The sequence below is a fragment of the Myotis lucifugus genome, unplaced genomic scaffold, assembly GCF_000147115.1.
Source record: "Myotis lucifugus unplaced genomic scaffold, Myoluc2.0 scaffold_37, whole genome shotgun sequence".
Lineage (NCBI taxonomy): Eukaryota > Metazoa > Chordata > Mammalia > Chiroptera > Vespertilionidae > Myotis > Myotis lucifugus.
The window spans coordinates 2700452-2711485 of NW_005871085.1; the positions used below are offsets into that span (position 1 = coordinate 2700452).

At 43.4% G+C, this 11034-nt stretch overlaps 1 protein-coding gene across 4 annotated transcripts in view; it reads left to right on the forward strand.

The window, feature by feature from the left end:
- The window catches only part of NSUN4 (NOP2/Sun RNA methyltransferase family member 4), a 17535-nt gene that overhangs the window by 2066 nt on the left and 4435 nt on the right, over positions 1-11034 (forward strand). For 2 of the 4 annotated variants that reach the window (XM_014454522.2, XM_014454523.2), the window contains exons 2-5: positions 1187-1330; positions 1841-2184; positions 7274-7428; positions 10100-10260. In XM_014454522.2, coding sequence (XP_014310008.1) covers positions 1895-2184; positions 7274-7428; positions 10100-10260 — 606 coding nt within the window. In that variant the 5' untranslated portion in view covers positions 1187-1330; positions 1841-1894. The remainder of the gene's footprint in view (positions 1-1186; positions 1331-1840; positions 2185-7273; positions 7429-10099; positions 10261-11034) is intronic. The other 2 variants (XM_006087268.3, XM_006087267.3) reach the window with 1 other exon arrangement.

Here is an 11034-nt window from a genome sequence, read left to right on the forward strand (position 1 = left end):
TCCATCACAACTTGTTCAAATTTCTGCCCCCAAACACTTCCCCAAGGGCTGTCTTACCTACTCTGGTCCCTAGAAACCTGAAAACTGTTACCCCCACTTCACTTCCCCCCCGCCTTCCTTGTGATTCTATCTTACCTAATGTTTATGCTCAGAGCTACCCCCATGGACCACCTCTGGGAACCCCTTGCAATACCCATAAATATTCTGTGGTTCCCTCCACCCCTAATCCCTGCCCACTCTCTGGTTCCATGGGGCCCCCTCAGTGTCCTAACCAGCCCATGGTGCCTCCTTGTGGCACTTACGGCACTCCCAGGGGCCCACCCCAACCCCCTCGACAGCGTGTAGGACCTCCATGTTCTACCCACATCTATTCATTTATCCCTTTAAGAACACCTTTTGACCCCCAGAGTTTACCCATTGCCCCCCGACCCTGCGGCCACCCTGCTACTACGCCCTGTGGCCTCCACGTATACTCTGTGGCTTCTCAAGGCTCTTGCAAAGAGCCCCCCCAGATACCCTACAGCTCTCCATTGCCTTCATCCACGAGTTCCAGCTGTAGTAGCAATATTCCCAGCTGCAGTTCAACTGTTATAATTAATGAATGCCAGAGTAGTGACAACCAGAACAAGAATACCCACCAAAGCAGAAGTCGGAGCCAGTGTGAGAATCCCAGCCCTCTTAGCAGAAGTCGGAGTAAAAGCAAGTGTCGCCATCTTAGCAGAAATCAGAGCCTGACCATTCGCTCCAACCAAAGCTTAAATGAGGATCAGAGTGAGAATCTTCAACTTGCTATATTTCAAAGACAGAGTGAGAGTCCCCAATATAGAAAAAGTCAAGGTCCAAACAAGAGTTCCCACCATCTCCAAAGGCAGGGCAAGAGCCAAAACAAGAGTTCCCACCATCTCCAAAGGCAGGGCAAGTGCAGAAGCTCCCATCACAGCAGGAGCCGGAGCAAGAGTCCCCACTGTAATAAGAAATGAGAGCCAAGAGCAAGAGTTCTGACCAAACCAGAAATCCAGGCCAAAGCAGAATTCACAGACAGGAACAGGACTGCCAGCCATAGTAACACTTGGCTGCGGCAATCAGGACCAACTTATGGACTCCTCAGTTGATATCTCCATTTTCCTTTTAATCTACTTTTATGCTCGTCAATCCTGACTGATGTCCCTCTCTGCTACTCCCATAGAAGTCATCCTAGAAGTTCCCAGTTTGGTTTGAACCCCAAAGTTTCAATGAACTCTCCTTTTCCTACCTTCCTGGGGTCTGGAAACTCCAAAATTACCTTCCACCCTGTGATCGCATTATGGTTTTTGCCACTGCATAAGCTTAGGTAAGTACCCTTATCTCCATCAAATGTGGAAGATTGATGTTTTTGTATCCCACTGAACTATCTGTTGTGCTCACATAAGCTAGGAGACATGAAAGTGCTTTAGAAAATGGAAGGGCTAGTCAGAGAGAAAGGGTCTTGCTTTTCAGCCTGATACTTTCCCCAAGGGCTCCATAATTTCTTCCAATCTTCTGTAGATTTTCCTCGAGTCCTCTTCTGAGCTCTCATTCTCTTAAGTTCCTCTTACTCCAAGGCCTGGAGGAGTGCCCCTTTCTTGGTGACCCCCACATGCTATTGTGAGAACTACAGCTTCCTTTCTCACCCCTGAGATAGACCAGCTCCTTAGTACTTTTCTCTCCCACACTTCTCTGGCTGGCAGAAGGGTCCAAAGGCAGGAGTGGGCACTAACTGGATCCACATTATCTCTAGAGATCTGATTTATTGCTGGGGTCGGGCAGTAGGGGATAGAGAGGTAAGACTGGAAGACAAATAAGTCTGTTCTTTCCCTTGTAGGCTGCCACAGAGCCCAAATTTCCTGCCACTCGCCTGGCTCTGCAGAATTTTGACATGACCTACGGTGTGCAGTTTGGAGATCTTTGGCCATCGATCCGGGTCAGTCTTCTCTCAGAGCAGAAGTATGGTGCACTGGTCAATAACTTTGCTGCCTGCCATCATGTGAGTGATGAACTGGAACAGCTGCATGCCAGAGACTTTGTGAATAAAGCCCACTCCTATGGGGAACTGGAGCCTGAGAGTGGCCAAACGGCAGCTCCATCCCCCGCTTCCTGGGCCTGCAGTCCAAACCTTCGATGCTTCACTTTCACCAGAGGGGATGTCAGCCGTTTCCCTCCTGCCAGGTAGTATCTGGAGCCATGGCTGGGGCTGTCTTGAGTGTCTGCTGGAAGAGACCAAGCTTTTGCCATCTTTAATAGAGATCATAATATTGCTAGTATTTACTGAGTGCTTATACATGTTAGCCTTTTTTCTAAGTGCTGCACATATGTGATCTCCTTTTGTTCTGTTAACAGCCCTCAGAGGTAATATTATTTTTCTTCTTTACATTTGAGGAAACAGGTGCAGAGAAGTTGAATTCCTTATTTGCTTTAGGTCCCTTAGATAGTAAGTGATACAACAAATAGATTCTGGTGGTCTGACACCAGAACCTGGTCTTTGAACCTCCTCTGATCTACTGCCTCCTACAGAAAACAACCACCTCTGACTTGAACATTTACTACATCCTCTCCAGTTAAAATTTGTGTTATTTACAACTGCTTTCTTATAATCACCCATTAAAGTGAGTAGGACAAGTAACCTCATGGTACCAAAGAAGAAGAGGGACTTGCCCAGGAAACAGGGTTTGCACAGAGTTAGTACTCCAGGAAAAAGAAAGGAAAGCTTCTGGTCTTCTGATCCAATGCTCAGATGTGTATGAAGTTGAATGGAAAAGAAACTAATCAAATGCTAAATTGTGCTTTACAAATTGAGAAAAGAACAGATTAGGGTTAGTTGTAGAATGTGGAATTCATCTTTGAAGGATTGATTCATTCAATCAACAAATTTTTATTGTATACCAAGTGCCAGGCATTCTTTTTTCTTTTTTTCTTACAAACCCTTGTGTCGAGGGCTGACTTTCAATAGATCACAGTGAGGGAGCTGGTCTGCTACATACGAATCCCCAACCAGAAGCAGGTTGTCCCAGGCATCCTTAAGTGCCTGGATTATGGATGCACAAGCCCTCATGGAGCTAACAGTCTAGTGAGGAAGACAGCTATTAAAACACTACTTATGGCCCTGGCCAGGTAGCTCAGTTGGTTAGAGTGTTGTCCCAATATGCCAAGGTTGCGGGTTCGATCCCCTGTCAGGGCACATACAAGAATCAACCAATGAATGTGTAAATAAGCAGAACAACAAATTGATGTCTCTCTCAAATCAATAAATAAAGAAAAACAAAATAAAAATAAATTAAAAAAAAAACTCCACTATTTATGATTTTGATAAGTACTACAAAGGAAAAGTGCAAGATATTATAATTAGGAGATATAACCCAGTCTTTTCTGAGGGTGTTAAATTTAAGTTAAGACCTGAAAACAGTAGGAATTAAAGCTGGTGACATGGGTAAGAGTCTAAATATGAGGCTACTACAGCAGGCAAGAGCCAGATTATAAAGGTATTATAGGTAATATGGGATTTTGGACTTTTTCTCTAAGGGTAAAAGGGAACTATGAAAGGTTTTAAGCTGGTGAATGCTATGACCATATTTGAATTTTTAAAATATCATTTTGGCTGATGCATGGGAAACATTGGAGAGGGGCAAGGCTAGAAATGCGGATGTAAATTAGGAGGCTTTTGCAATAGGCCTAGCAACTGGCTTGAAGGAAGACTGTATTCTTAAGAGTAGTAAGAGCTTGGCCAGCATGGCTCAGTGGTTGAGCGTTGACCTGTGAACCAAGAGGTCACGGTTCAATTCCTGGTCAAGGCCATGCCCGGGTTGTGAGCTTGAACCCCAGTGTGGGGTGTGCAGGAGGCAGCTGATAATGATTCTCTCTCATCATTGATGTTTCTGTCTCTCCCTCTTCCTTCCTCTCTGAAAACAATAAAAAAATAACTTTTTAATAAAAGAGTAGTAAGAAATGAGGCTGGAAAAGTATGTGTAGGCCATGTGCGGGAATCTTGGATGTCAGGAGCTTGTAGGTTGGGGAAAGGAAATTTTTTTCTGGTGGCCCAGTGTTGCTTAAAAATAGCTGAAATTGCCAGGGCTGGGTGGCTTCATACTATGTGCCCTTTAGTACATACTGCTGTAAATTGCCAAGATCTGTTTTAGAGAACCACCAGAAAGGGCTTCTGAGTAGAAGAGAAGAATAATGCACAGAATGGGCTTTGGAGTCAAGAAAACCTATATTTACCTCCTGCCTTCATCATTTATGAGACATGTGGCATTGAATAACTAGAGTTCACTATGTGCCAGCTGCTTTTCTAAGCATTTGACTTATATTAATTTCTTTACTCCTTACAATAATCCTATCTGGTGAGTATTGTTTTTATAGATGAGGATATTGAGGCACAGACAAGTTGAGTATTTGCTGAAGGCCACACAGCTAATGAGCAACTGGGCTGGATTTGAGATCCAGGCAGACTGGCTCTCGAATTTGGGTTCTCTTCATAGGGTTGAAAATTAATGAAATTATACATGTTAAACACCTAGTTCAATATAGCCCTAATAAGTACTATATCTTACTATTGACGTATTCTCATCAAAGCTATGCTTCAGGAAGATTATTTTATTATTATTATTATTATTATTATTATTATTTTAGAGTGACAGTTTATTTTACTTTTTTAATCCTCACCCAAGGATATTTTTCCATTGATTTTTTTAGAGAGGTTGGAAGAGAGAGGAAAAGATAGAGAGAAACATCGATATGAGAGAAACACATCGATTGATTGCCTCCTGCACGCGCCCCACCAGGCTCCCCACCCGGACCCGGGCTGGGGAGGAGCCTGCAGCCTTGACTGGTATTGAACCCAGGACCCTTCGGTCCACAGGCTGATGCTCTATCCACTGAGCCAAACTGGCTAGGGCTTTAGGAAGATCATTTTAGTCACTATGGTGGTGAGTGCATAGATGGGAGTAGGTTTGGAGACCAATTTGGAGGCATTGGCTTTAGGCAGAACCATGGAGTAAATAAGAACCGTGTAGTTTCCTAAGTTGTCTCAGGTGCTCTGCTGCCACTCAGGGAGGACACCTTGAGAGTAGTTGGGGAAGCAACTGTATGACTTAGTTGGCATTTTTTTCCTTCTTGTCTTAATGGGCTCTCTGTAAATCAAGGGAATCTTAACTTCTCTGGAGTTCAAAGATGTATTCAGGGAGTCCAGGAAACTCCTGAAATTGTCTGAAAAGTTGTTGTACTTTTTTTTTGGAAAAGCCACTGTAGCTTTTAGCAGATTTTCAAAATTGTCTGTGAACTAAAAAGGTTAAGGAGTGATGCGTCTAAAGGAAGGAACTTGAGGAGAATGGGTTTTGTGGGCCAGTGCTGGTGTGTTAGCAATTCTATGCTTTTCTCAGATATTTCAATTTTCTTCTCATTCTCCTTTGTGAGGCATGAGGTACACAGTTTCACAGACAGTCCAAGCATGATTTGACTTAAAATATCCCATCATAGCCCTAGCCAGTTTGGCTCAGTGGATAGAGCATCATCCTGTGGACTGAAGGATCCCGGGTCTGATGCTGGTCAAGGTCATATGCCTGGGTTGTGGCCTTGATCCCCAGTGGGGGGCATGCAGGAGGCAGCCAGTCAGTGATTCTCTCTCATCGATGTTTCTATCTCTCTCTCCCTCTGTCAATTGATTCCTCTCTGAATCACTAAAAATATTTTTTTAAAAATCCCATTCTGGCTTGAGCCTGAATGCGGGAGGTGTCACAATTTCACGACTGGGGATTTGTAGCTGTTGTAGCTTACTCTCAGTGGTGCTACCTATGTCTTATGTCTTGTCATATATTTCTCCCAGAGCCTTCCTGTCAGGGCACCAGGACCAGGTTTCTGTGTCCTTGAGTCTGTTTCCAGTGGCTGTCATGCTGAGCTGTGTCTCAGGCAGGGGAATGGGGAATGGCTGTACCACCTTATGACAACTAGCGTGGGAGTGAGGAGTCCTTCTGTGACTGTTGGGTTGTTGTCTTTTGTCCCTTTGTCCCCACACCATTGCTGCCTCTCTTCATGCCTTGTCAGCTCTCACTTGGACTCTTGTAACAGCCTTTTCACTAATATTTCTAATTTGTTCTTTCTAGCCCACCTAGCTTTCTAAAACTCTATCTAGATGATCAGACACATACTTTTCCTTAAGCTTTTGGTATCTGCCTACAAGTTGTAGTCCAAACTCGTTAGCAAAGGGTTTAAGACCTTTTCCAACCTGGCTTCCATCTGCTTTCCAATCTCAGTGTCATGCACCTTGTATTTCTACTATACCAGATTATCAGATTATCACTGCTTCTGAAAAAGCTATGAGTTTGCATGCTTCTGTTCCTTTGTGTCTTCATTTTTATTCAGCTTGGAATGCTTCTCTTCCTTTTTTTTTTTTGGTATTATGGTTACTTTTCTTTTTTTAATTAATTTATTGAGGTGACGTTGGTTAATAAAATTACATAGATTTCAGGTATACAATTTCTGTAATATATCATCTGTATATTGTGTTTGTCACCCCAAGTCAAGTCTCCTTCCATCCTTTTTTCTTTATTTTGTATATTTTTTACCTGATGAAGGAATGGGCCTTCATCAGGCCTAACTCAGGACTCCAACAGGCACAAGTGATGGCACTCTTCTCTGAGCCTAAAAAGTACTTTGTATCTCAATATGTAACCCAATAAAACTGGGTTCCTACTATATGCCAGGCACTGTTTCAGTTTATGATAAACAAAGCAGGCAAAATTCCTTTCCTCATTCTAATAGGGAGGGATAGAGGGGAAACACATACACACATCTGTATATATAAAGTGAATAGTAAGTGTTTTAAAGAAAAATAATGCAAGATAGAGAGCTAGAAGGTGATTTCTATTTTTAGATAGAGTAGTCAGGGAATACCAGTGCCTTTTGATGAAGTAACTTGTGAGGAGAGATCTGAAGAAGTGAGGAAACAAATGAGGGATATTTGGGAGTGTTGCAGGTAGAAGGTACAGCAACAAAAAGTCTGAGACAGGAGCAGGCATGGCTTAATTAACAAATAGAAAGATGGCTAGTGGGGCTGGATTAGAGTGGATTGAACTGTTTTAAAAGGATTACTCCGGCTGCTGTGTAAATGAGTGGGTGAGTGAGTAAATAAGTGAGTGTGGGTCTGAGAAATGAGTTGTTGCTGAGTAGAGCTTAATAACCCCTGAGGACATGGACTTGGTGACCTTGACTCCCATTGGATCTTCTGACTTGTAATTTGACAATAAGGTGCTCTTCTCTCTTCCAGGCTTGGCAGCCTAGGTGTCATGGACTACTACCTGATGGATGCTGCCTCCTTGCTGCCTGTCCTGGCCCTTGGCCTGCAGCCCGGCGACACGGTGCTTGACTTATGTGCAGCCCCCGGGGGGAAGACACTAGCATTGCTTCAGACTGGCTGTTGCCGTAAGTCAGAGGGCCGGTGTCTTGGGTAGCGAGAGCTCTCTACTTCACCCAGTCAGGGGCACACTGAATATGATGTCTTTGGTCCTAAGGTCAGAGGGGGGATAGTGCTTGCTGGTGTATTTTTTCTGTCGTTGATTATTTCCTCTATTTCTCTATCAGTTGGCTAAGGAAGATTGCCAAGCAGAGCAAGGTCTCTGAAGGCAGATTAAAGTAATGCCCTAGTCCCGCGGTCGGCAGACTTCGGCTCGTGAGCCACATGCGGCTCTTTGGCCCCTTGAGTGTGGCTCTTCCTAAGCCTTAGGAGTACCCTAATTAAGTTAATAACAATGTACCTACCTATATAGTTTAAGTTTAAAAAATTTGGCTCTCAAAAGAAATTTCACTCGTCGTACTGTTGATATTTGGCTCTGTTGACTAATGAGTTTGCCAACCACTGCCCTAGTCAGTCTATCATATGATACTTTCACCCCTATTCACTTCATCTCTAAGATAGTTGCCAGCTAAAGCAATAAGATCTGGCTGCAGTGAACCTTTATAGCAGGGGTGGAGAGCCTTTTTTATGCCAAGGGCCATTCAGATATTTATAACATCATTGGTGGGCCATACAAAATTATCACCTTAAAAATTAGCCTGCTATATTTGGGCAAACATTTAATTTACTCACCTCTAATGCCTTAGTGGGGCCAGACCAAATGATTTCACGGGCCTTATAGGGCCTGTGGGACGTTCCCCACCCCTGCTTTATAGCTTTATGTTATTCTTCCCCAGGTTTTATGTGCTTCAGCCATATCCTACTACTCTCTGTTGCCCAAATTAGCCTCCCCCCTTTGTTCATGTTATGTTTTCTCTCTAGAATACTCCTACCCAATCCCTTTTAACTTTCAAGCCTCAGCTCAAGTGTGCCACCTCCTGGAAGTCTTTCCTCATGACCTCGACTGGCCAGTTGAGAAGTGATGCTCTGTCTCCTATGTGCCCAATCCTGGGCATCACCCTTGCAACTGTTAGCACATTATTAGCCTTGCATCAGAGCTTTACCGGTATGCATCTTCTCCCTCTTCAGAATTATTAACTCCTTGGGAACAGGCCCAAGTCTTACCATTTTAGTAGTGTAGCCTAGGTTGGGCCTTGTGAACTGTAAGTGTTCACTTCAGCCATTCACTGGCCTACATCCTGCCTTAAATAGGCAGTATTTTCTCCTTAAGGACCTGACAAATATCCACAAGGGGGCTGTGATTTTCACACTCACCCTGGCGCTCAGGCAGGCTTGTCTTGCAATATGCCCTACCTTTTTGTTGGGCCTGGACCCTTCTTTTCCAGTTCTCATCAGACAACTTATACAGCTTGCATTAGCTTCCAGCCTCATGACAGGCCCCATGGATGATTCTAGAGAGGCACCACATTTGATCTCAGCCTTCTGGAAGTCCAGAGGGAAAGGAGAAAAGACGTTGATATAGCATAATGAGGTCAATGCCAGAGAGCCCAGCCTGTGTGTTGAGCTGTGCTGATCTTACTGAGTGATGTGGAAATCCATCAGAAGAGGGATGGAAACAAGTAGGGTTGCTTGGAAGAGGAGGAACTTGAACTAAGAGAAGCAAGAAGGGCCAAGGAGACGTACTTGAGAGTTGCTCTTCGGTGTGCTGAATTACCAGCAGCTCACCTTCATCCCAGCAACTCCTTGATCTCAGGGAGACAGGAATTTCAGTGCCAGAAGGGAACTTAGAGTTTACCTAGTCAGGCCCTCATATTTTATGGAGGGGGAAATTGAGCCATTGAGAGATTTAATAACTTAACCTTTTATATAAGTTGAAGGTAGAAACAGAATAGGACTCAGCTTTTCTGTTCTCCAGTTCATATCCAACTGCAAATTCCTCTTGAACAGAGAATACAATTTTTACTTCCTTGATGTCCTCAAAAGCTGGGACCATATTTCCTTGTGAGAATACTAAACTGTTTTATGGTAGTGACCATTCCCATTAGATAAGGTATGCACTCTCTAGTTCCCCCTTCCCAATTAAATTTATTGCGGTAACCTTCGTTAATAACATTACAGTATATAGATTTTAGGTGTATATTATACTTTCATATTTGTATACTCTATTGTGTGCTCACCACCCAAAGTCTAGTTTTCTTCTGTTGCCATACATTCACTCTCTAGTTCTTAACCACACTTCCCACCTCCATTTCTCTCCTTGACTCTGAGGCCAGGTATCATTGCCATTTATCAGCAAGCTTGCAGTTAATACTTTTTCTTATTGAAGAACCAAGAGCAAAGTGGAATATTTATTGAACTTGTGTCTGTTACAAAAGGGAAAATGAAAGATAGATGGTGAATCAATTAGGATTAGGGTTGGTCATATACAATAGAAAGCTCAACTAGCTTAATGAAGAAGTTTACTTCTCTCTTACATGAGAGAAGTTGGGATATAAGCAGCCCAGGGCTGGTATGGAGGCTCCACAATCACCAGGGACAACCTATTTTATTGTTGACTTTAGCACCATTGCTTGTGGGATGTTTCGTTGGGCCATGACCTTTGAAGTTCCTTTATTTCCAGAGGCATAAAATGTCCGTACTACCAAAAGCCATCTATAGATGCAGTGCAATCCCTATCAAGATTCCAATGGCATTTTTTACAGAAGGAAAAAAACAATCCTCAAATGTATGTTCCTACAGGCAATCTTGCTGCCAATGATCTCTCCACTTCCCGAACAGGCAGACTTCATAAGGTCCTTCACAGCTATGTACCTCAAGATGTTAGGGATAAAAGTCGAGTTCGAGTCACCTCATGGGATGGCAGGAAGTGGGGAGAACTGGAAGGGGACACCTATGACCGGGTGAGTGATTCCTATCCTGGGATATTCAGCCAGCCAAATCTGGCCTCCTCATCCTGACACCAGGTCCTGGGCAGTAGGATTGAGCCCTACATGTTTGAGCATATAAGGTCAGCTCTCCATGGGTATTTGGAGAAAACAATCATCTACAGAATTGTCAGTTTAGCTTACATGACTGGCTACTACTATCTTCATTAGAGACTGCAGCAAAAACAAGTTTGAACCTAACTGAGTATAAAAAATGTATATTAGGCTTATTTTATTTTTCAACTTGGTTGCTCAGAAACCCTTAAATTTCTTGCTTCCTTAGTAGATCTCTAATGATTTCAGATAGGTATTTTAAATATTTTGTTAAGCATTTCTAGTTGTTCCAGCTTGAGGGCTGGTTTGCAACAAGCTATTCTGCCTTGAGTAGGATTGAGAAAACATGATTTTGTTTATTATCAGTTTACTAGAGGCCCGGTGCACGAAATTCGTGCGGGGGGTGGGGGGGTGGGGTGGGGGGCGTCCCCTCAGCCCAGCCTGCACCATGCCAAAACTGCAACGACATGAACTAACATCTTTAGCCCGACCTGACTTCGTCGCGCAACTATAAAAATATACTATTTGTAGTGGCTGCCCACTTTTTATTCATCATCTATTATATCATAACACTCATATAATAAAGAGGGAGGAGTTGGCAAGCGGGAGAAGCAGAGTACTGAGATACGACTCTGAGAGTTGATGAGATGAAATGATACTAGAGATACAGAAGGAGATACTAGACTCGTAGGTTAT